General features: G+C 45.3%; 1 protein-coding gene across 1 annotated transcript; it reads right to left on the bottom strand.

Annotated features, from left to right (window-relative positions):
• Positions 1-1,014: 1,014 nt before the first annotated feature.
• On the bottom strand, positions 1,015-25,459 carry TNFSF8 (TNF superfamily member 8). Its single transcript, XM_032636432.1, has 4 exons — positions 24,977-25,459; positions 15,111-15,153; positions 3,281-3,352; positions 1,015-1,811 (listed from the first exon to the last, which is right to left on the bottom strand). The coding sequence occupies exons 1-4, from the start codon at positions 25,169-25,171 to the stop codon at positions 1,417-1,419; spliced, it is 705 nt and encodes a 234-aa protein (XP_032492323.1). The 5' UTR covers positions 25,172-25,459; the 3' UTR covers positions 1,015-1,416.
• Positions 25,460-25,755: the final 296 nt, after the last annotated feature.

The raw sequence follows: 25,755 nt of genomic DNA, 5'->3' as shown, positions 1-25,755 counted from the left end.
CACATACCACCTGGCTTGATGAATTCAACACTTCTTCCAGTGCCCGCTCCTGCCAAAGAATCTACTCACAGAAAGTGTTAAAGAGAAACGTAGACTTTACTGAATATTTCATAGTGGAGACCTAGGAAGGGGTCGACGTAACACCCTGCTCAGCAAATTGCTTAAATCTTTCCCTTAGCCGTTTTTGTTCTCCCAAGCCCCTCTCATCCGTACCACCACTGCTGGTTTTTTTTTTTTTTTTCTTTAAATCATTTCTAGTCTTTCCCTGACAAGCTTTCCTGAGTTCCCACTCCTTTTTCTCTCCTGCTAATTGAGAAAAATGTAAATTTTGCTCCATTCTTTTGCATAGCAGTTAAGGGTCCCTTTTCCTTCGGAAGCGTAACCTCACGGGCTTATGTTTCAAGTCAGTGGTCCTTCTCTCAAACAAACAAGGTGCTCCTTCGAAGACGGACAAATGTAAATGTGGGTGGAAATGTCGTGTCTAACGTCAGGAGAGGAGGTGGCCGCTGCTCAGAAGTCCTTCTCACCATTTTCAGAGTCATCACTGTCTATCATCAATGCTGTGGGGCCTTAAAAGCCCTCCGAGAGTATCTGAAGCAGGCAAAGAGTTTATGTGGGCGATGGCAGCAGCTCTTCTCTGAGCGAATGACTGATCACCTTGACTGAGCGCTTGCCGAATTCACGGCACTTTCCTGACAGGAAACAAAAGCTGTCTGTTGGTGACTTATTGTCAGTCTTAACTGCAGTGGAGTCAAGCCTGGTCAGGTGGTTTTCCAAATACCCAGAAGGCATTAGATTCCGGATGGTCAGTTTTACACACTTTAGATCCTACTGTTCACACCATTTGTCAAGGTGCCCTGAACCTTGTCCCCAAATCCTGACTCTGCTGGGGTGACATGCAGCCAGATACTGCTAGTACCATCGGTTTTCTGCCAGTGTGGGGAGCTTTCCTTTGGTCGGGGGCTTCGAGAACATTGCCTGGAATCTTAGTTCACAGGTCTGTGATGAGGGAGCCTGATCTTCTGGGATGGAAGACCCTTTGGAGAGATTCAAACTCAGCCCCTTGATTTTTCTGACGTGGAATCTGAGTTCCAGGGAGGGGAAAGGACTAGCTCAGGTCATACAGTGAGTTAGTGATCGGGCTGGGCCTAAACCCATCCCTTCTGATGCCCGTGTGTGGCTTTGTTTACCACACCACATTGCGTCCCTGCCTTCTATCTGGAAGATACTTCACTCAAAACTCTCTTTTTAACTCAGGGTTGTATCTTCCCAGGAAACAGAAGGAGAAGTGTACTATTTAATTCCCTTTGTGGTTTCAGTCTTGGCCTAAAGTGTTCTTTTTTCCCCAAGTATCTGGAAGGATGAAGTGCTGTATGGTGGAGAGTTGCTTTCTTCCTGAAGGCCAGGAGGGATGGTTCAGTCTGAACTACTGTATAAGAAGATGGACAACACATTTTCAAGAGGAAAGGTGTTTGTATCCACATACTGGAATTTATCCACCTTGACTGATATGGTGGCGTTGACCTGGAGGTGCTCCAGCAAGAACTGAGAGAGGTTCTGGTATATGTTTTTGGTTTGCATTCCAGACTCACACACTGTCACCAGTGTCTGTTTTTTGACATCTCTGTTGATGAGAAGCTCCAGCTTCAGGTCGACAGAATGTTCTGGGCATTTCACAAGAAATTGCAGTTGGCAAATGATGAAGTACCAACCTGGGAACTGGATCACCAGATTGCCATCCTGATATCTGACTCCATGGGTAATGCCATCTTTGTTCCAAGACAACTTGGTTTTGTTTATATGCTTTGACACTGGAAAGAGAAGGACAAAAGAACCTCAGAATTATTAGGCAAATTTCAGATGCGGATTGGAAAATTTGAAGTCTTTATTCAAGGTTCCCCATTCAAGTCCTGTGTTTTCTATAATATTGACTGCTGGTTCAACCACCTGGAATATCTTCCATGTTACTCCTAGGCATTACTGAGTATTCAAGGTACAGGTACAAAACCACCCCCTGCCTTTTCTCTAATGCATAAAGCTGGAGGGTCAGAACACACACAGTATTAGACCTTTACCTCCTACGGAACTGTTTCCCATTTAATCATTGTACCATTCTGTTATTATTATAATTATTATTTTTCCCTTTTCAGACTATAAGCTCCTGGACTGTATTCCCCATAAGTTCTGGACTATCATGGACATTTAATCAACTGATCAAGGAATCTTTGATCAATGGGGGACTGCTATTTGGTAGGCATTGCACAAAGTATCAGAGAAAAAAACATCCAATTTTGTTCAATTAGTAAACAGTTTAGGCGTCAAGAGGTCCAGGAGAATCTCAATTTGTTAACTTTCACATTAAGATACGTCCCTTAACATTGTCTGAATTTTTAAATGTCTTCCTCTCTTTAAAAGGCCAGACAGACATAATTTTGTAGACCCCTCAAGTGCACATTGAGGGCTTCTTCCCAGCTGGGTTTTATAGAAAAGCAAAGAATTAGCAGACCCTCTAAGCTGACAAGTTGGCATCGGAAGCCAAGTCTCTGAGTCTTAACAAGTGAAAATCGGCACTGATTTGTCAGGGTGTTTTTCAGAATTGGGAAGCTGGCATGTTCATTTTAATTGCTTCCCTTTAAACCTCGTTGCAATTCAGCTGAAGAATGAGAACTGAGCTGACTGCAAAATTGAATTTTTTTAATGAGTAGAATGGCTATTTCAGAGAATCTCGGCCATCTCCTCTGTACCTCATCTCTTCCAGTGTAAGTGCCTCTTATTATTTCATCTATAAGGGGCCTCTCTCCCGAAGCATGCTGCAATATGCAAATAGACCCTGTGTCAACATGGCCATTAAGCTGTCAATCTGGGCACAGGGCAATTTTGTGGCTCCCTTATGAATAACTTGATAGAGGCAGAGATTAAGAGCCTGCTTCCCGTGCCTGAGGAAAAGTACTGCACACTTGGCCTGCAGCCCGTAGATGGATGAGTAAAGAGGGGTGGTGCGGTGAGGTACAAATGCCCTCACAGGCCAGGGACGCAAACTTGAGACAGTGAATGAGGCTGAGGAAGTGGGAACCTTGTAGCTTTCGAGAGTAATGCTCTCCCTTCGCCCCCTAAAGCACTTAAATTCAAATTATAAAAAAATATCATGCAGGCTAAACAAAATCCACATGCAGGTCACATATGGCCGTGGGCTTCTATGTGTGACCTCTGGCTTAGAAATTTCAGAAAGGCCACAGGAAGTGGCCCTCATGTGGTTGGGTTCCTGGATGCGGTTACTGACCTTGGAGGTAGGCCCATGACTTCTTGAATGCAGCCCTTTCCAGGATACATGAGATGTCCTCTGAACAATTCCCTAAAAATAAGGAGATCCCATGTTAAATGCCTTTCTCTGCTCTGGGAACTGGAGCCACCAGATCTTTCTCCGTGACCCTTTGATGGAGACGATTACTATTCTGTTTCCATTTGGGGGACAAAAGGAAACCTGTTTATTTCTCATTTTGCTGTCAAGTACCTTAGAAGGTTTTTAAAAACGTGATTGCTCCCACTTGGGCTTTTACAAAAGACTGTGGAAGTTGGGGGGAGGAAACAGACAGGGCCTGAGTTCCTATATGTACCAGCCGCATTCTTGTTGCTTTATATACGCCACCTCACTTGATCTTTGCAACAACTCCATGAGAGAGGTATTATTACGTCCCTTTGAGAGATGGAAAAAAGCGTGTGGACCAGACAGATTAAGTACATTGTCCTACGTCAGTCACTCAGCCAGGCAGTGGTAGTCAGAACACTAAGGCTGGAAGTAATTATTGCCACCCTTCCTTTAAGAGTGCACTAGTTGAAATATACATATTTCAGCTAATCTGATTCTCAGAATAACCCTGTAAGGCTAATCCTAGACAATGTCGAGACCCGGTTACTGCTACAAGATCATGCAAGTTGGTGGAAACCCTTAGATCCACCCCCATGTCTAAATGATTCCAGAGAATCAGGTTTCTTCCTCAGGGCCATGTTGCTAGACAAAGGAGATAAACACATCTTGGTGCTCAATTTTAAGAGGATATAGGATCAAAGAGACCTAAGCAGGGAGCCTGCTATTTGGAGTGTCCTTGGCAGGGAAAAGAGACAATGTTTATGCCATTGTGGAATTTAAGAAATAAAAATATTTTAAATATATTCACTGGTGATGGCAGCTTAGCTTCTTATTATAGTAACTATTTCGTATGCAAAGAACCAAGTTATACATTTCCTTCAAAGACTCATGAATTCAACTTATTCTGGGCAAATCTTTTCTTCTCTTTGGGTCTTGGTTTCCCTAATCTGTAAAACTGGGAGATCTAAGACCTGACACTGACACCTTTTTGACGGTGTCACCAGAGATGATCACTCATTCCATCCATCAGAGACTAGGCAGCCATTCAGTCGAAGTGGCCACATCCTAGTAGGCTTGTTCACTGGATCTTCTAGTAGTATATGTTGGGCTCACCATCCTCCCCATTGCCTTCTCTGTCCAGGCCTGAGAAGATCCCTCCTGGCCTTCCTTAAAGTGGGGTGGGGTCCTTGGAGTGGTGGAAAGCTAAGTGAAGAGTCCCCTCTGCTGTCTGAACAAGCTCACTGCTAGAGGCACCCCCAGCAGAAGCAGGGGGCAGTTTTCATCCTTTTCTTCCCTCAAGGCATGAAGAGCTTCTGGTCTTAAGGTCTCTCGGCTGAGGAGGGCTGGTAGGCCAGCTGCCATTCTTCTGATCCCATCTCTCACGCATCCCCCAGCTAGCGTTCTTGTCCTGCCTGCAGCCCATGCTCTCGGGGAGTGTCCAGCCACATTCACAACAACGAGGCAGTGAGAGCTGCCCATTCTTATTTTTGGCCGTGAGGTGCGGCTTTCGGGATCTCAGTTCTGACCAGAGTTCTCAATCTGACCAGAGATTGAACCTGGGTCATGGCAGTGAAAGCCCGGAATCCTAACCACTAGGCCACCAGGGAACTCCCGAGGGCTGTTCATCCTTCAATGTGCTCTGACTACTGGTGGGGAGTCCCCCCGGCCCAGCCTTCTCTTTTTGGTACGTGGAACATCAAGTCAAAAGGGATCGCAGAGAGGCACGTGTGGCTGCATCTCTCCTCTGCTTGGAGCCCCTTCCTCACACTACTGTGACTGCAGGATCGGGGCCAAGCTCCTCCACAGGGCATTCATTTTCCCTTGTGTCCTAATCCCTACGGAATTCTGCGGTCTCATCCCTCACTTTGCCTCTTTCCCTGTACTCTCTTGTACTTGTCCCAATAGTAGTAGTAGTGCTAGTAATAATAATAACAATAATAATAGCTAATACATATTGACTGAGGGCTGTTTTCTTGGCACTCTGCCAAGCACGTTACATGCATTATTTTACGTAATTCTCACAATCATCCCACGAGAAAGGTACTCTAATGACTTCTCTCTTGTACATAAGGAAACGGAGGCTTTAAAAAGTTCACATTCGCACAGCTAGTCAATGGTGGAGTGGAGAGTCAAACCCAGGCTATCTGACTAATGCCTGAGTGGATTTTTGACCATTTTACTGAAGGTTGGGGCCTTGGGGTGACCCCAAATACACCATGTTGGTTTTCCATTTCACTTGGAATTCCCCTCTTCACTGATAAGCTATTCCTTGTATAAAGCACAGCCTCTGGGAACCCTTCTTTGACCCCTCCATCTGTTTGGTATTTACCTCCTCTGTTAGATGGTGAATCCTCAGGGCAGAGACTGCTGTTTAACTATCCCCACTGCCAGCTCAGAAGATGCTCTGCAAATGTTGAATTGGATCATCTAGTCTGTCTCTCTTACTCCCCTCTGTGGGTGTCAGCTGAGTTCTCAGTGTTTGAGTGGGGTGATTACAGAGTCTTGGCTTGCTTTCCCTTCTGGGCTGGAATAGCACCTGGCCTCAGTCTACCATTGGTTCTGCAGGTTAGGTTAGATTGAACGGGAGGTTAAGATTCAAGCCCTTGGCTGAAGCCAGCACATCACACCAGGAACAGGCTCTACTCCTTGGCTGAAGACCCCCTCACACCATGTCACTTGTGGTGGCATCTGTCAGGTGAGCTTCTGTAAATGGGTGGCTGTAGAAGTACAAGCCTGGGGTTGACTCTCACACATGCATGTTCTTGTTTTTTTATTTCCCCTTTGGTCTTTGCATATTTGCTGGGTTGACCTCAGTTGTAATTCTGAGAAACCCAAGGATGGAAAAAAACAAACAAACCAAAAAACCTTATTTTGAAGCATTTGCATTTCCTGAAGTCAAATGCCATGGCGTATCTTAGTTTTTCTTAAAGAATCTTTTAGATGTTTCAAGAGAAAGGAAAAACAGAGGCAACTCCCTTGAAGAATGACATCGCTAGAGCCGGCTAAATGAAGGGGCTGGGAAACCAGGACACCGGAGGAGCTATTGGTGGAATGGGGCCGCTGAACTTGGAGAGTGCCCAGGGGAGGGCACACTGGTGGCCTTTAGCAGCTGCCAAGGCTGTTAGGAGGGCCAGAGCTGAGGGGGGCCGGGTCTCTGGGGCCCAAACACGAAGGCTCCGTGCAAGTTTAAGGAGGTGATGCACTCAGCTAATGGTTAACACCACTCCTGTTCCCATTTCTCAGATGAGGCAGTGGGAAGACCTTCATTAAGGACACACAGCTCACACTGTAAGTCACAGTGCTGGCGGCTCAAGTATTTGACCAGTTAGTGCTGTTCAAAGTTGTGTTGGACTGATGTGAGGGTCGTGAGGCTCTTGTCCAGACCTAGATGAATGTCTCATGGGTCATTAGTCATGTGGCTTGAGGCTTCTCATCACCCTGTGAATCCATGCTCTGACTTTCTTTTTTGGTTATGAGACAGGAATCCTATAGTATTCCTGGAATTTTGAATTTGGGGAACATTGGGAGCAAAACACACCCGTTTCATTCACTTCCCAACCAGATTTGCTGTCTCGAGGGGTTTAGTTTGAAGAACTAAACACTAGGGTGGGGAAATGAGAACGTTCTGCAAATCATGGCAGAGTAGATGGCCTGGGAGTTAGAATCTAGGAATTGTCCCTCTCTGGGCTGTCATGTCCCTAGCTAGATGAAGAGCAGTATGAATCTGATGATCTAGAAGGGCCCTTCTAGCTGATTCTAGCAGGCTGTGTAGACCCAGCTATACACCACCAGGCTTGCTGTGGGGACCAAAAGTCAGTCCTAGCTCCAACTGTCTGTCTTTTGAGGCATGTTGCTCTACCCCAGCTAGGAATCTGTCTTCACATATTAAGATTTCCAGGTAGCTGTATCAGTAGAACAGAGCATTTTAGGTCTGGGGACAATCGAAGTTATGAAGAGCCTTGTTCTGTTAGCGGCTTCCATGGTTCATAGAAATGGAAGTTCCCTGAGAACTCATCTGGTCCAGGCTTGGTAACTGTGTAACACGTGTGTTCCCCAATGTTACCCCCCGCCCAGCAGACTTGTCCTAGGTCACCCCATGAGTCAGTGACAGAGGCAGGGCCAAAACCCAGGACTCCGTGCTTCTGTGGGGCATTCCATCTTTTGGACAGCTCAAGTACTCTGTGAATAATTCTGAGGACCAAGGCCTTCAGATGGGCAAGATTTGTAAGCGTTCTCCCAAGCTTTGGCCTCCTCTAGGGGGGTCATGGAACTTTCTTGGGCTTTTTTTGGAAGCCTGGGGAGGAATATGTGCCAATGAAACCGTCCTGGACAGGCGCACGTAAGACAGAGGTAGGGAGAGAGACGTTGCCTAAGGTGGTTGAAAGGGTCATGTTCTAGAGGTCAGAATAATGGCAACCTGAAGTGGGAACCCACCTTGAGATCTCAAAACATTAGACCCAAGAGGGCCATTAGATGCCAAGTTAACCAAGACCCTAGATTTATGAGTGGGGAGACAACCCAGAGGGACTGAAGGTCTGGCTCAAGATCCCACCGTAGGCTAGTGGCAGAGCTGGGTTCAGAGCACAGAGTTCCTGACTCCTAGTCCAGGGCTCAGTCCCATTTTTCAGTCTTTCCATGTAGCAGGAAGGGTTAAATGTAGGAAGAAGTGGGTTTGTGGCCACCATACACGCTGGACTGAAAACTGATGAGACAGCGGGTGGTGCTGGGAAAACAAGCACAAATGAGCCTTCTGGGCTCCCTCTTCCTGGGAGAATGGCAGCAGGTGACTTCAGGCGGGTGTGCTGAACACTGCCAAGTTGTAAGTCAGGGGCAATCAGAGCTCCATTAAGATCCAGCAATGCCCAAGGGGGCAAAACAAACCACACTTATCATTCCAGCCAGAAAGTATGTGGTCTGAGTGCCAGGCACCTTCCAGGTTGATACCAGGGCAAAACAAACACAGTGCATCTGAAAGAGAGCACCTGGGTTCTGGTCAAGGCTTTTAACTTCAGACCTGTCACTTTCCCTTACTGACCCTCAATGACTGCATCTGTGAAGTGGGGATGGTAACAACCCAAATGTATGGATGTTGCAAAGATGCAATGAGATTATGGATATCAAGTGGCCGGCATGGCACATGGTAGCCCCTTCCTCCCCCACTCCTCTTTCCCTAGTTGTTACAGTGGCACAGTTTAGCAGTGCTGCTTAGCTGATGAAGTGATCTGGCTGACGAAATGCTCATTAAACCAGAGCTCATGGCATTATCTGATGGATTGAAGTTTCTCAGTTATGTACATAAGTGTTTGAAGCCATCTGATGCTCCCGGGGAAGTGTGAATAATCCTCCTCCCATCTGCTGAAAACATTTTAATCCTTCCAAGAAAGAGAGGAATCATCCTCATGACTCTGCATCTACCATGTCCTGGCTTCTGAGTTCCTCCCTTTGGCGGAATATCTAGGAGAGTCCCAACAGTGACATCTAGGGGAGAGTCCGCTATCAGTCGAATTCAGAATCAAAATGAATCCTTAACCTAAGGGTCATTTCAGCCGTTTTCTCAATGCCACCAGGCCAACTAGTAACAGAGAAACTCCAGGATGCGCTATTTGTTAAACAAAGGACAACTAGGTGACCCTGGATTTACAAACAGCATTTGGGGAATAGCCATTACGGCATGCTCAGTGTTAAGCACATAGAAAGCCACCAGTAAGTACAAATTGGGATCAAGCTGAAATTCATTTGAATCCCTTGAAGTTTACTTAGGATTTTGAGGTCTCTTTTTTTTTTTAGCCACATGGCAAGACTTGATAAAACTATCAAGTCAGATAGTTTTACCTTACATACTGCAACAGGTAAGGATTGAAAAGACTCCAGGGGAATTCCCTGGCGGTCCAGTGGTTAGGATTCTGTGTTTTCACTGCTGTGGGCCCCGGTTCGATCCCTGGTCGGGGAACTAAGATGCTGCGTGCCTCACAGTGAGGCCAGAAAAAACCCCAAAAGACAGGTTAAGAGTGGGCTTTAAGTGAATGGGTTTAAAGTGAATGGAGAAGCCAGTAAGCTCTTTGAGGCCTGTGACTATCTGAAAAGCAGTTACCCCATGAGCAGGGGTATCCCCACTTGCTGTGGAAAAATAAACTACAACAGCTTGTAGACTGGGCAATCTAGATCCAGATCAGTCCACCTGATGGAAGCGAGGTCTCTGCTGTTTTTCAGTCTTTCTAGGGGAGGAGGCTGCTGCTTCTCTACCTGCCTCTTTTGCTGCTGGTGCAGCATCCTGGTGGGGCTGCAGCCATCCAGATCCCAGGTGTGTGACACCAGGGCTAGCGGGGCATTGGCGAGTAGGTAGCTCCTTGGTTTAGTTTCACCGCCTTCGATGGGCAGCTTGTATCATTTCCCTGGGGGTGGGTTCACCAGTTACAACTAGAGAGCTAACTTACTTGATCTCTTTTAATGCCCACATTTTCTTTTTAGCAGGGGAAATGGGGAGAAAGGTAGCTTGCCAAGCCATGCACAAATTACAAATTGTTAGAATGGTGAAATGGTCAAAGAATCCCAAGATATTTGATTCCTGGAATGTTATATTCAGAGCAAAATCCATGCTAGGTCAGGACAGCTGGCTTGCCCGCCTCATGCCTGATATTTTCAAAAACAGGAAACTCCAGTGCCTGGGAGTTCAAGTCATAGGACTGGAATGTAGGTATTCCGAAGTTCAGACCAGTTCTCTATCTTTTGTACCTCATCCCCAGCTGGAGATTGAATTCAGGCTGAGGGTGGGGAATGCAAGAAGGGGTGCAGGACCACTTCACGTGGTCTGTCCACTGTTCCCACTTCCTCAGGGCCTCCAGGGAACCTTGGGATATTAGGGGCCACGTGACATTCACAGGAAAGACAAACTCTTCTAACTGGCAGGCTGTGGGGAGGAAGGAATCATCCCAGGTCTCATGACTCCTGGGGCTTGAATTTGGCCTCTAGATCCCCTGCTGTGGGCCCTTCGTGCCCCCTACCACCTCACCTCTTGTGCAAACCCACGTGTGCGGTTGCGCTAGTGGCCCTGTCTGTCTCAAAGCTCGACAGCAGAGAGCATACTTCAGTGCCAAGAAGAAAGACAGCTGCAGGAGCAGGTGCTCAGGAAGTGGCAGAGAGCCTTGGAAGGATTCCTAGCCTTGGAGGACTGGTAGGGGCACCGGAAGGAAGCACAGTTGTGTTGTACTCAGCATCTGACCATACAATCCTGGTTCGGCAAAAGGGCTCCAAGGCGGTCAGCCTGCCTTCTGAGGTCTCCCCACTCCATGCTAGCTGTGCAGTCTTAGGCAAGTCAAGTCGGTAAACCTCTCTGTGCTCTGGTTTCCCTACTTATAAATAATAAGGGGCTACTGATTATCCCCCGGACTTGTTGTGAGACTGTACGCGTGAATCACGAAGCGCTCAGCTCAGTGCGTGGCACGGGGTGAGTGACCCATCATTGTTTATTATTTTCACTGCACCAGATCCTCACACATACCTAGTAAGGGAATAAGAGAAAAACTGACTTACAGGTTGTCTACAGAATTCCTCCAGTACAGCTAAGAACTGATATTTTGTTGTTGGGAAGTTAGGAAGGCCTGGGGCTGAGACCAAGGTGACCAAAATTATTCTGCAGTAAAGGCAGTAGAATTTGAGTTTCTGCAGAGTTTGTGAGGGGAAGTGAAGGCGTGGTGAAAATGGGAAGAAGGAGAGCATGGCAACAGGGCTGAACCCCAGGGAGCAGTGCAGTCCCTCCAGAAGGCCCTGGTGGCCGGGGCGCAGAAGCCTCACAAGCACAGAGGGGTCTGCAACTCAAGTCTGCCTCATCCTCCACGATGGAAGGCACTGCCCCGCCGGCTTCTCCACGTACCCTAAATGCTACTGTCAGCTTTGCTACACACAGCTGCGGGTGCTTCTGGAACTCTGGGGACCTCAGGCATAGGGGGCTGTGTTCCAGGGTTTGGGCAAGTAAGGCACATACACGAGCATAGGTGAGAGTCCAAACGCTGTGGAGGCAGGAGACTGGAACAAGAAGTGACGAGAAGCAGTACAAGCCTCCCTCGCCCAGCCCGCCTGGACTCTGTGTCCAGAGGACTCATGCTCGACCATGTGGCAGACAAGGGTCGTATCTGCTGTCTCATTTCACCCTCGTAGTGGCTCTGTGCAGGAGTCCTTCACGACTGCACTTGCCAGAGAAGAGGAGAAGCGTGTGGGAAAATGTTCTCCTCCCATTGCCCTTCCTAGCCTTAGTCCCGGCTGGGCCCCCGCATGGGCCACTGAGTCCTAGGCACGATGGAGTGTGTGTGAGGTAGCAGTCTGCCAGTGACAAGTCTCCTGGCTGGGAGTGGGAAGCTTGTGTTGAGACTCAGACATCTTTTCATTACAAAAAAAGGCTTGGCTTTCGGTGGTTTCCCTGCAGCTAAGTGTCATCCTGTGTTACATTACTTTAGTGTACGGACATGGCCCTGTTTTCCAGCCTCTGGGCTGCTGCTGGCTTCCTGCTGATGGTGGGCAGTTTCCATCAGTTGGTGGCAGAGGTCTCCCCGGGAAGCGTCTGGCTTCTGCTCTTCTCCAGCCCAGTGACAAACCACATGCTGACCCCTGGGGCTTCCTCCCTGGAGTTTCTGGGAGACGATGCCTCTCTTCCTGGAATGTCTTGCAATGGCTTTTCAAAAGGGAGTTTGCTGTTTCTGCCTGTTTACGAGGGGTTTGTTGGGGGAGAAGGCTGTGTATGCAGACTTCCTCAAGGTTATTAGGAATAATCTTTTTAGACTTTTCTATATTTCCATAATGAATGAAAGATTGGAGTATCACAAAGCATCGAAGTTGGAAGGGCCCTTCCAGTTCATTCAGTACATTCTTGTTATGTTATAGACGAGACCCAAAGAGGAGGAAAGACTTGCCCAGAGAAACACAGCCTGCTGGTGTGAAGGTCAGTTCTGGAGCCCAGGCCTTGCTCCAAGGTAGTGTTCTTTCCACCTCACCCTGCTACTGTGTCTGTAGTTTGCCAAGTTAAGAGAAGTGGAAACTTGCATTAAAAGCAGGAGAAAGCTAGGGACCACGCACAGTAGGTCACTGACATTTTATGGCTGAAGCACATCATCCGGGGGCTAGAGAGGAGCCCTGGATTCTGATCCGTGCTCTGCCATCAACTCCCTAGATGACCTTGGGCAAGTCACCTTGATTCCCTGGGCCTCAGCTCATTATCTGCAAAATGGGACTATTAATCCCCCTGTTGTTTGCTTACAGGATGGAGGCTAATATAAATCCAGGGGAGGTGTGGGAAGGTCTTTAACAAAAGTTTCATGGCCCTGGTGAGAATTATTAGCATTTTCTACCTGGTTGCAGAAACATTGAATTGTAAACTGCGGTTGGTTTTGGATTAGTTTGTGTTCTGATATCTACAGTGATGGCCCATATAAGAAGCGATCTGATAAGTGATCTAGTCCACAGCTTCCAAAACTTTGAATTTTATGGACCAAAATAATTACTCCAAAATGTAAATTCAGTTACCAGTATACAATGGGCAACTTATTATTTTGCCTTGTGACCATTCAAACAAACAAACAAAATAACTCTGACTAAAAGCAAACCAACTTAATTCCCATCTATATCAGCTTCATGTTGTAAAAGAAAGGACATTTTAATACCAAAAAAACTGTAGAGGACTTCCCTGGTGGCTCAGTGATTAAGAATCCGCCTGCCAGTGCAGGGGACACGGGTTCAAGCCCTGGTCCGGGAAGATCCCACATGCCGCGGAGCAACTGAGCCCATGCGCCACCACTACTGAGCCCGTGTGCCACAACTACTGAAGCCCGCGTGCCTAGAGCCCATCCTCCTCAACAAGAGAAGCCACCGCAATGAGAAGCCCGCGCACCACAACGAAGAGTACACCCCGCTCGCCGCAACTAGAGGAAGCCCACGTGCAGCAACGAAGACCCAACACAGCCAAAAAAAAAAAAAAAAAACTGTGGAAAAGGAGGTGCTCTCAGAGGAAAGCATAGTTGGCCATGGGAAAGGGGGGATCCGGTTAGAACCTCTGTAGTTGGTGACCTACGATGGAAGTGCAGAAACTGAGACCCAGAATGGCTGAGGTTGTGTTGCCTGATCAAAACTGTCCGTGTCGTTGGGGTCATGTTGTCCCTAAAGATCCATCTCCCCGTCTTGAAAAATGAAGTTCTCGTCAAAACTTGGAAACTCTGGATGGCTGTGGAACAGTGGGACTGGGGAAGGGAAAACGACATTTACTCAGTGTGCTTGGTTTCTTGCAAGCTTCCGTGTTCTGAATCCAAAGCCGGTACTGTTTCCATGATGGGGGGCAGCAAACCCTGGTCTGTGGGTGACATCCAGACCACCACCTCATTGTGCGAATGAAGTTTTGTGGGCCCGCAGCCACGCCTGCTCATTTGCACAGAGTCTGTGGCTGCTTCTGCACCACAGCAGTGGAGTGGACTCGCAACAGGGACTCTTATGGCCTGCAAAGCCTAGAATGTTTACTATCTGGCCCTTTACAGAAAAAGTTTGCTTACCTCTGCATTATGCCATCTCCTTTTTACCTCACTGTGACCGTCTACAGAGGCATTGTGGGAACTGAGGTCACATGCTAAGTAATTCCAGCCAAAGTTAAGCTATTGTTGACAAAGCTGTAATTATTAGTCTGCCTTGAAAGATCCAGAATGCTGCTCCTTTTAGGGGATTTTGCCCTTACTTTCTAAGTCTCTGGGTGACAAATAGCAGGAGAAGCATGACTACGGGTGTCCTGAAGGAAACTCCAAGTGTGATGGCTGCTGCTGTGAGAAGCTGTGTCCAGACACTTACGTCCTCTGGCCCCAAGCATGACCTGGTGTCTCTATCCAGGTGCCTATAATGACCCACTCTTTCTCTTTTACTTTTTTTTCTCTGAGCTGTCTGGTGATCCAGCTGCTAGCTAGGTTCTGAGGGTTACAGGACTGAGATGGGGCTAAAGATTTTGGGTTGAAAGAACACTGGATTAGAGATGAGTACATCTGGGTTCTAGGTTTGACTTCATATGACTCTGAACAAGACCCTTCACTTGGTCTTACTTTTCCTCTTCTGTGCAATGAAAACATTCATCAGATGATGCCAAAGCTTTTCATTTTCCATGTTAACCTAACTCTGCATATCACCAGTCTGGGGCTCGTAGAGACAATGCATGAATTAGTGACTTCAGTGATAGGAAATATGAGGGGTGGGGAGGTCTGTTTCACAAGCCCTCAGCTTCGTTATGCATTTTGTCTGTTACCAGTTATTTAATGATTACTATGTGTTGGTCACCGTGCCAAGCAATATCTGGAAGAGATCTGACAGCTTCTCCAATACCTTCATGAGGTGGGTATGATTAGTCCTATTTCACAGATGAGGACCTGAGTTTCTCAGGTGGGGTATAGAGCCAAGATTCATACCCACATTGCCTGACTCCAGATTCTAAGCTCTTAACACAGCGCTGCCTTGTGTTCCTCTCTGTGTCCGTGTGACAGCCTACGCCAGAGGTACAGTTTTCACTAGTGGGAGAGTTGAGGGCCGGTGGGAGAACTTGTGGGGAGGTGAGCGCAGCTCAGAGGCTGCTCACGTGAATGGAGATGCATCAGCTCTGCCCTGACGGCCCGCCTCCGCCTCCGCCCACTCTTCTGTTGGACACTATCATGATGTTTCTGGTTATTAATCATCTGTGATGTGCTATGGATGCGTCCCTGCACATTTACTCCTCATTCCAAAGTCTTACCTCCTTTAAGGTGGAATTTGCCTGGCGGGTTGGGAATGGAGTCCTGGAAGAGAAGAAAGAGGGGGAAAAAAAAAAAAAAGCAGCGTGAGAATGTCATCAGATTGAAACAGCTATTCTCTTTCTTTTCCATTTTGGTTGTCCTCAAAGTATTATGCAATTTGGAATTCATGCTCCATCTGACTCTTAGATTTGAAAGAAATTCATTCACTGCCTTAGTTTACAGTGGGCTTCCTCATCCATTTGCTTTACAACCTGCTTATGAGAAACACAACAGGAGGATTGCTGTCCTCACTTCACATGTGAGGAACGGGGGGCCGAGAGGTAAAGTTTATGGCAGTTCAGGGACTAGAACCTGCAACTCAACTTTCAGTCCAGAGCTTTTTGTTTTCACCACCACATGTGTTATTTTTTCCTACTCTGATTAACATAAGAGCAAACAAGTGTATTATATAAATATATGTGGGGTTTGTTTTTCTATGTTTGATTCAGCAAACAGTGAAAGTATGTTGTAAACATACCTAGGAAGGTACATTTCTATTTCTCCTGTGGTTGGAAATTCTGAATTAATAGAACGTTTACGTGCCAAGTATTGCGAAGATACCAAAAATAATTAAATCGGGTCCCTGCTCTCATGGATTTATTACAAGTTTATATTTGACTATAACATCTAAATATTTATAAATATATAAAAAGCATAAATGTATATTATTTACTTTAATATTCACATGTTTTATGTTATTTATTCTATAATAAGCATAGATGTATGCATAAATATTTACATAGTTAAGTAAGAGGTTGATGGCAGATACTCTGATAGCGGATTGTCTTCTGAAGGAGGGCCTCCAGGCTGGGGAGTGGAGGGGATGAAAGGAGGTCTTACTCAGGTGCTCTGAGCAACAGAAGCAGGTGGGCACAGTTCTTCACCCCTAGTTCTTCAGAGACTAGCTTCCTCCCTGGCCTCCCCCCAGCTTCTACCCACCTCAGCCATTAGAGACACCCCTCAGTTGTCCTGCCAATAAGGAATGAAGTGTCTTATTTATCTTTTGACCTCTCCTGGTCAGGATCTCCTATAGTGCATTGGATTGAAATATTAATAAAGACCTAGAGAAATGTGAGCATTTACAAGGATGAAAACAACCTCCCAACTTCTAACGGAGCAAGAAGTTAGCAGCTTCCCACACCTTATTTTCTTAGTGTCCTGTATGAACACCTAGGGCCATCTGGAGTCCTCTCTTTATTCTACCATTGCTCTAGGGGCTCTGTCCTTTGCCTTCCATTGCCAGCTCTCCTGATCAGTGACTCTCTTCTCCAGCCCAGATGTGTGGCAGTGAGTCCGAGGGAGACTCCCGAGGCAAAGCCCCGGCAGAGTACTGATCTGGAGATGGAAGTCAGTATAGATTTGGGAGCTTCGGCTTATCAGGGAAAAGAAGTGAACTTGGCTTGGAAGGTCCTTTCCTCCTTGCTCTGACAGTCTATGATTTTGTTGCTTTAGTTGAAAGCTCTTAACCTAATTAACAATGCTGTACATTTGTGGTCTCTCAGTTGCACATGTAGTTCAAAGGAGAACCTGATGTCACAAAAATTCCCCTCCCGGTTGCCTCTGTGAGACAACAAACAGCATTTCATAATTTATGATAAACACCTAGTTTACGGCCAAGCATGTCCGTCAATTAGAGTGATGTGCAAATACGTGAAGAAAAACGTCTACGTTTAAATGTGGTGCTAAGACCGTTGAATTCATTGGCTGCCCAGGAACATGTCCGGGGACAGTGAGAGACTGCCAGGGCAGCAGTCCCCGTGGAGCCATCGCAGCGGCCACTGGCAGTTGGGAAATACCAGAGAATCATACATTCAGCACATGTTGAATTGGGCACCTGGTGTGTGCCAGGCTGTAAGTTAGTCATTGGAAGACATCCTGTGGATTTTATGGCTTGATCATTAAAGCAGTCATTTAAGAAATACAAGTAACTATCTAATTAGAATTGCAAGTTGTGGCAAGAGCTGCCAGGAGAGAGGCAGAGTGTTTCAAACTAGTACTTCTTGAACTTTAGCACGTATGTGAGTCGCTTGGGGAGCTCGTTAAAACGCAAGTACTGATTCAGCACGTGTGGGTGCGGCCCGAGAGTCTATTTCTGACAAGCTCCCAGGTGACATCGGTGCTCCTGGCCCACAGGACACAATGTGAGTAGAGAGGTTGTAAGAGATAATATCTGGAAGGAGATCTAATTTACATGGGGGGTTGGGGGTACAGGGGGAGTCTCTGCCATTTGAGGGCTTTCTGGTTTTCTAGCTTCAGACAGGAGGATGTCAGAAACAAAGCTTCATAGTACAGGAAAGAATCCTCTTGCTTGAACCTTCTCCCAGGACCCATGACATCCAAGACAGAAGTGTGACTATTCCTATCTTGAAGAGCTCCTGGGATGAGGACAGGTCTCCATAGCTTCCCTTGGCTACCCATGGTAGACGAGATCAGAGAATCAGGGCCAGAGGGGAACCAAGACATCCTTTAGTCCATCAAGCTAAGTTTCACAGGCAGGGAGACTGAGACACTCATGAGTCAGTGGAATCCCAGATCCCAGACTGAAATTCTCCAGTGCTCTTTCCCTGGCTCTATACCCCAAGAGAGAGGCTGTCTTCAGAAGCCAAGGATAGAAAAGCTCATTCTTCCCCGGCCCCCCGCCCCTTAGTAGTCCTTGTTTTTGGAGGTGCCGAAGTAGGGTATGAAGAGATGATGACTTAAATTTTGTTGAGGACTCTGTATACCCTAGGTGCTATGCTCAGTGCTGTTCATCTATCTATTCCTCTTTAGTAAGGTACCTCCCAGTCTTAGAATATTTTCCCATACCTAGCCTGGGGATCCGGGTCTCGGCTGGGGAAATGTGAACTACCTTGCTTAGCAACTTGGCTTTGTGGTAAACGTACATAGGCTAGACATAGACACAAGCGAATGGACCCTCCCAAGCTGTCATTCTCAGCTCCATCGAGTAGCTCAGGAAACTTCATCTCCGAGGTTACCAACCAGGTACATTTCCTTAAGTGTACTTCTCTCTCTCTCTTTATTTCCCCAGAATCCGTGTGTCTAATGGGTATCCTCAACAATGTTTCTGTGTGTGGAGGGAGGAACTGTCACATTTAACTTGTTTGTTTCCAGGTGAAATGGCCTGTTCCAATCATCTTCCCTGCCTAGGAGTCTGTTTTCCCATTTCCTTTCATCACTGTGATTACAGGGCTAATAATGCTTCCCTCTGCTGGGTTGTTGTGGACATAATAAGATATTATACATAGAGTGTTAGCAAGTACTTGAAAACTGTAGTTATTTTGGTTACTCCTAATGAGGTGCTTAATTTGCCTCAATACCTTGAAAGTCTTATTTCTTTTTGCAGAGCAAAGTATCACAGGGCATTTCAATTCACCCCTATATTTTATCTGGGCTGAAAAGCAGGGGAGTCAGCTCCCAAATTTACTTTGAAAAAAGATACCCTCTCTGATGGAAAATGGCCAAAAGGAACTAATATCTGGAATATGCCAGGTGGCCTCACATCTTGTAAGGTGGGCCATGGAGACCTTTGCCAGGAATGCCTCTCTTATTTTCCAGTGAACGTGATTAAGCACTTAATGAGGGTGTTTAATCCTTGGGGGCTATATGCTTTACATGCATTATCTTATTTGATCTTTACCCCAAGAGTTAGTGATTGACTAAGACTTAGAGAAGTGACTTAATGATTATAGAAGGTCCCATAAGATGGTGAATAGCAAGGGAAGTGTTCAAACTCTGGCGTGTTGACTTGGAAGGCAATGCTCTTCGATGTCAAGCCATGTTGCCTCTCTAGGGTAGGGCAGGATGAAGCTGGGGCAGGAAATTCTCCTGAGACTCCATGAGAAAGTGGATGGAGGTCATAGAAAGTTTTCCTTGGCAGCCTTTGTTTTGGTAATGTCAGTCAAAGTGGTCATTGGAATACAGTGGCTTAAAGCAGTGCTTCTCCCCCGGGGATCTTGTTAAAATGCTAATTCTGATTCTGTAGGTCTGAGATGGGCCCTTAGGTTTTGTGTTTCTAATGATCTTCCAGATGATACCTGTGCTGCTGGGCCAGGGTCCACACTTTGAAAAACAAGGGCTTAAAGACGTTACTCAGCAGGCAGTCAGGATACTGAGGCCTTCCTTCCCCGAGGAATGGGGAATGGCTTCTGGAGGCTGAGTGCGGAGCTGAGCTCATGCATGTGTTTAGGAAATCTTCCTAGTCTGTTGATAGGGTGGCTTCCTATCCTCTCATCTTCCTCTATCAGTGCTTCTTGCCACCTAGCTCTGAGTCCTGCTGCTCCCCCGTGCAGTCTGGACTGACCTCTGTTCTGGCCCTGCAACTCCTGTCCTCACACTTGGGCTCGCCTTCTCCCAGGCTGTGCGTCTCCTCACTCTTGCCTCACCTGGAATGCCCGGCACCATCTCCACCTGCCACCATCCTTCCAATGGAGAGCTCTTCTCCATTGAAGAATGTCAGCTAATAAATGCAAAAAGAATGATAGAATTAGACAATTATCATTCTTCAACCCTCAGTGCATTAGCTGACTCAGTTGAGGGTCATCATCAAAGAATGCCAAAAATGTGGAGTGAAGGATATTGGTATGTCTTCAAAGTATTGCCCCATAGATTACTTATTAATAAGAAGGAACACGGTGTTCTACTAAAGAGATAGCCAGTGGTCTCCTCCTGAATCAAGTGACTAAACATTATTGCCAGTAATGGGGCAACCTGACATATATGCCTCTAGCTCTGCTGCAATAAGAAGTATATAACATCGCCTGTGTACTATTCTTGCCAAAAATGTTTCATCTGAATATAATCACGAGTAAACACTAAGACGGTTCCAAAACGTAAACTATTCTACAACAGAACTGACGCTTTGAAAAAGTCAATGCCATGAAAAGCAACAAAAAGCAGAGGAGATTGTTAGATCTGTGCTTCACCAGGGACCTTATTAAAATGCAGGTCTAGAATGGGGCTTGGCATTTCTAACAAGCTCCCAGGACCACCTTTTAAATAGTAACATTCTAGATTAGAACAGATAACCTGAGAGTGGATTCTGGATCAACAAACAAAACAAGGCACAACAGCTGTAGAAGACATTTTTGACCAAGTGGAGGAAATTAAAATATGGACTATATATTATAATAAGGTGATATTGCCAAATTAACATTAACTCTCTTGGCTATGACAATGGCACTGCAGTAAGTAGGAAATGGGTGCTGAAACACATGCAGGTGAAAGGTCACACTATCTGAAACTTACTTTCATTTATATAGAAAGAGCAGAAATATGGCAAAATATTAACACAGTGAATTTAGGTGAAAGGTTATATGGGTGTTTACCATTCTGTTTTTCTGTTGGTTTAAAGTTTTTCAAAATAAAACTTTGGGCATAAGACATGATACTTCTAACTCTTAGAAGAGGCTCAGCTTCCCTTCTAAGCTCTTCTGCAAAGCCTTCCCTCATCCCAAGCAGAAATTGTCTTCCTCTCCTCTGGTATGGCATTCAGTGCCATTCTGCCCCAAATTCAGTCTCTTGAGTGTTTGGGCCTCATTTCTCCAACTTAGAGATTCTCGGAGAAAAGGGTCCTGCCTTACCCACTTGGGTCCTTCCCTCACAGCCCAACATAGGGCTTTCCCTGGAGAAGATTTTCGGTGGCCTTTTTTGGATTGATAAATTGAATGCATTGGAGAGAGTAACTTGGGTAAAGAGAAGAATCACAGGTCATTTCAATTCTCCCCTATATTTTTTTGGGCTGAAAAGCAAACCAGAAAACCTTACCACCATGACCATCAGTCACTACCCCTATACTGCACTCTTGGTGGGGAAGTCGAGTGGTATTGTAAGGATAAATTTTTTTTAAAAAGGAATTTTCTTTGCTGATAAAGGGAAAGAAGGCAGCTGCTTTCTCTTCTTTCTAGAGGACATAATGAGCCCTTGCTAACTGTGTGGACTGTAAATGGATCTCTCTAGGGGTTGGATAAGTCCAGGCTCCTGGTTTGTAACAGAGATGTCTCTAAGACTGAAGACCTCAGAGCCACTTGAACTGTAAACACTTCTGGTGTCAACCTTGTAGCCTATATATAACCTATATATAACCCTTTGTCTCTTCTGGTGTCAACCTTGTAGCCTATATATAACCTATATATAACCCTTTGTCTCTTCTGGTGTCAACCTTGTAGCCTATATATAACCTATATATAACCCTTTGTCTCTGGAGGAGATACGAGAAATTTTATTCTTGTTCTTTTTTTGTTGTTTTTCTTTCTTTGCCGTATGAATTGTGTGAAATTTCATCCTGACACATATGCAGGTAGTCTGTTGTGCTTACTCAGTAAGAAATCCATTTTCTGTCTTTCTCATGAAGATCTGTCTCTGTTGGTACGACTTTTACTTCCTCAAGAGTAGTATATTGGCACAATCTCTTTGGAAGCTGATTTACATAATTTATAGAAATGAAAAACACGTTATATTACCACCACTAGGAATTTGTCCCACAGATATACTTGCAGATGTGCACAGTGGGCATAACTTGTAGAGGAAAACCTGAGTGTCCTTCACTAGGCACAGATGAAATATGAAGTACAATAAAATACTATGTGACTCTTCTAAAGAATGAGATGGACTTCCATGTATTGGCATGGAAGGATCTCCAAGATATACTGTCAAGTCAATAAAGCAAGGTGCAAATTTATGAGTTTACTATAATGACGTGTATGCTATATATTTGTAGAAGCATAGATTTTTGGAAGGACATGGAAGAATCTGTTAATGGTCATTATCTCAGGGAAGAGGGATTGCTGGTTGGGTGGGGAGAGTGTGAGAGATTTCTGTTTTTCTTTCTTTTCCCTTGTTTACTATTTACTTTTCTTAAACCACAAGAATAGAATATTTTAAATAAATATAATAGTTTAAAGGTAAATAAAATACAGCCACCACAGAGACTTAAGACATCAGTAGGCAATAAGTTCCATAAGTAACATGAAAGCAGGGATTTTGTTGGCTTTGATCAAGGCTCTATACCCATTACTTAGAACAATGTCCTGTACACAGCAGATGCTCAACAAGTATTTGAGGTTGAAACCTAAGTTCTTTCTTTGCCTCCCCCAAGGAATTTGGCCTTGGAGTTATTTGGTCTTCAAGCCAAATCTCAAGGCGATCTTTGTTGATTTTCCTACATGCCCTTCACTTTTCTTCTCCATCACTTTTCTCACACTGTTCCACTGGCCAGGAAAGCTCTCTCCTCTAATCTCCCTTCACCCATTTGAAACTGTGCACATTTCTCGAGCCAAACTGAAATGTCAATCTCCAGTGAAGTTTTTCTTAGATCTGCCTGGGAAAATGTTTTGTCTCCTTAACTTGTGGTCTCATGGTAGCCCTATGTGCCTACCTTCCATCGCTTATTATATATTATGAGTTAAGCTTGTTTTAAATTTTGTCTGTGCATGTGCCTTTTTATTTAGAACTGTGACCTCTTAGGCCAACAGAACCATTCTCATGGTTCTCACCCCTGCCCCGATCCACCCTCACAGCAGAGTGCTATGTGGCCACCAATCCATTCCATTGTTAATAATTGGGATATGAGTTTAAGGTCCTTGGTTATCTCCCATTGACTTCTTTATCAGAAGTCCTGTTAGAGTCTCTTCATTTGTCTCTTCACTGTCATTTGTACCTGTCCTAAAGCCAGCCTGCATTCCCTCCTCCTGTAGGAAGCCTTTCCTGATAGCTCAAGCTCAAGGGGATAACTCTCTCTTCTTAGCTCTTCTAACAGTTAATATCTGAACAAATTATTGGAAATGGTATGTGTAAAACACTTCACTTTTAATGTCGCAGTTCTTTCACGCAAGTAACTGACATTTCTCAGGCTAAGAAATCACAGTACACCAAAGCCAACAATCAGATTTTGAAGTGAATCTTTTCATATCCCAACGTGAGGCTAAGTCAAGGAGATGGATGCCAAGAAGATAGCGCTCCCAAGAGAAGAGCAGGAACAGAGTTTCTTAGTGCTTCTGTGGCTGGCTGTATCGTCAAAGGGAATGGTGTCCTGATTAAATAATCAAGCAGTCTTTACCACTTTCTCAGGACGACTTAGGTCAAGCCCTGTCCCCTTTCTGTTCCTCATTTTCCACATTTACAAAAATGAGGGAGAAAGATCCACTCTCGTTCCTTCATGGAAAGAATCGGTTCATACAAAGGTGGGATTTGAATAAGGACCATTCTGGAGCTCTCTCTAGCTTTATATGTTACCACCACACCTTATACCCCCATCATCTCTTTCTCTTTTCCTTCCTTCCTTCCTTCCTTCCTTCCTTCCTTCCTTCCTTCCTTCCTTCCTTCCTTCCTTCCTTCCTTCCTTCCTTCCTTCCTTTCTTCCTTCCTTCCTTCCTTCCTTCCTTCCTTCCTTTTCTCTCTCTCTGTCTCATAGCAGTTCTAGCTGCAACCTTTAACTACAGAACTTTTCAAAGACCACTTTAATTTCTTTGCTTTGGCTGTTGCTATAAAATGTTACACCTCTGGTTTACTTCAGATTAGAATTATAGAAATTATAGAGCCTCTACAGAAAGAAAAAAAAAGTGTCGTAGAATGTTTGCAAGAGTATTATTCCTAGTAGATGTAGATGAGCCCATTAAATGATGACCTTCATAAATTCTACAATCTAAATCTCAAATGCTAGCAATTCTGTTTTCTTTCACTTTTGTGGAGATATGAGCCTCAAAGTTTCATTTAAATTTCCAAGCTTGATGACACTTGAGAAACAGATACCAAAGCCTGTTAAAGCCTCGTTCTTTTTAGCAATCAATAAGTTAAAGAGCATTTAGCCTAAGACAACTGAAGGAAACCAGAACAAATTCTGCAGGATTATGATACCATAAAAAATGGGAGCTTTGAAGGAACAATAGAAATGTACTTACTCTGGCAGGTTGGTGGGGGGTACAGTTCATAAACTATCAAAATTATTTCATTAAAAAATTCATGAGCAATATATACTATCAGTACAGTATTTTCAATAAAATACATGCTGGTGGATTCTCTGTAAACACCAATTTCCTAAAATATAAAGAAGCTTCCTCCTTCATCTCTTCTGTTTTCACAATAAATCTCACCATTTACTTCAAAAAAAGGTGAATTTCCTGAGACCGTTTGGCCTCACAGTGTGTACCCGTAATTGCTTGTAGTTTTAGAATTCTGAGCAGTCTCAAGGGAACAGATATGAAAAACATCTCTAGGTTCTGCTTCTGTGTTTATGTTTTTGTGGAAGAGCTAAGCTCTTCAAAGCAGTGGCTCAGGAGGAAGCTTTCAGTCTGTCTTGTGAGCTTTAACGCTGAAATGCCCAAGCTCTAAGAAGCCCTGGTCTTCTCTCTTGCCTCTTTCCCTTATAGACTTTGGCCTCTGAAACTTAGCTCCAGGTTAAAAAAGCTCTTAGCATTGGATGAGGCCTCCGAAGTCTCAGGAACATTTAGACAGAGAATAGAGAACCTTGGAATCTGGTCTGAAGGCATTGAAGACATGACACCAAGTTGTACAAATGTGTTACCAAGTTTCCTTTCACTTCCTTCCTTGATAGAAATGTTGCTCTGGCTCAGCAACATTTAAATATTAATTTCTCAAGGCTAAGAGCTCCTCTCCCTTCTTTTGGCTCCTGTGAGCCTAGAAAGTTTGGAGATGATGGCTCAACAAAATTTTCTCTCCAAAAGCCAAACTATTTGAGAGAGTTAAGTTCCCATTTCTTTGCTCCCTTTCTCTGCATGATAGAGGTTCTTTTTTAAGTTTATTTCCAAGTCTCTCTCTGGAGAAAACTGAACATAAATCAGAAAGGAAAGGCAAACAAGAGAAGTCCACTTACCGTCTTCTGAACTACCAGCACCATAATGGTTGCCACAGCAAAGACGAGACACAGAGCCAGTGAGGCCGTGGTGAAGTAGAAATAACTGCGGCCAGTGGTTCCCAAGTGGCTGGTGACGGAGCCTGCGGGCACATGCATGGCTGTGTCTTGAGAAGGGGCCAGTGGGTTGAGTGCTTGCTGCAGCCCTGCGTCCATTCTTATATAGTCTTCCCCACATCACACCTTATCTCTCCTCATCTGATTCGGTTCTGGGCCCATCTCTGTTCCAAGAAGGATTCTCCCCCTGCATCCCGGATCATGTGACTTGGAAAAAAATCTTCACCGTCTGCCTCATGAAGAAATGCTTCTCTGGGGGCGTGAGGCGAAAGGCAGCAGCGCGGGTGGGGGAGAGGTTCATTTTTCATCGCCAGGGATTAATGTGAGTGAAGAGAAACTGTAGCTACAGAGAAGGTGGCTGATGTCAGAGGGTGAGTAGGAAAATGATGGTTTCCCTACTCTGATGTGTACGTGTGTGTGTGTGTGTGTGTGTGTGTGCGCGCGCGCGCACAAAGCAACTTCAGTTTCAATCGCACTCAGCCACAAAACGCCTTCCAGCTTGAGAAGCTGCTCATTCTCTTCAGCAAGGCCTGTGGCTCAGAAGCCCTCATCAGAAAAATGTCTCTTTGCTGGGCCTTGGGGAGGCTGGATCCCTTGGACTGTGGTAGAATGACTCAAAAGAGTTGATAATATTGGCTCCTGCTAAAAACTGGAAATGCTACCAGATATCTGGGAAGGAAGAG

This window comes from Phocoena sinus, chromosome 6, assembly GCF_008692025.1.
Source record: "Phocoena sinus isolate mPhoSin1 chromosome 6, mPhoSin1.pri, whole genome shotgun sequence".
Classification (NCBI taxonomy): Eukaryota; Metazoa; Chordata; class Mammalia; order Artiodactyla; family Phocoenidae; genus Phocoena; species Phocoena sinus.
Note: the sequence above shows the minus strand (reverse complement) of the source record. Positions and strands in the feature narration are given on the sequence as shown.

Coding starts and splice junctions, on each gene's coding strand:
- TNFSF8 (XM_032636432.1), bottom strand. CDS start 25,171: ATGGACGCAGGGCTGCAGCAAGCACTCAACCCACTGGCCCCTTCTCAA. Junction 15,154..24,976: donor TGCTGGTAGTTCAGAAGACG/GTAAGTGGACTT, acceptor CTTCTCTTCCAG/GACTCCATTCCCAACCCGCC. Junction 1,812..3,280: donor GTCATGGGCCTACCTCCAAG/GTCAGTAACCGC, acceptor TTCTCTTTCCAG/TGTCAAAGCATATAAACAAA.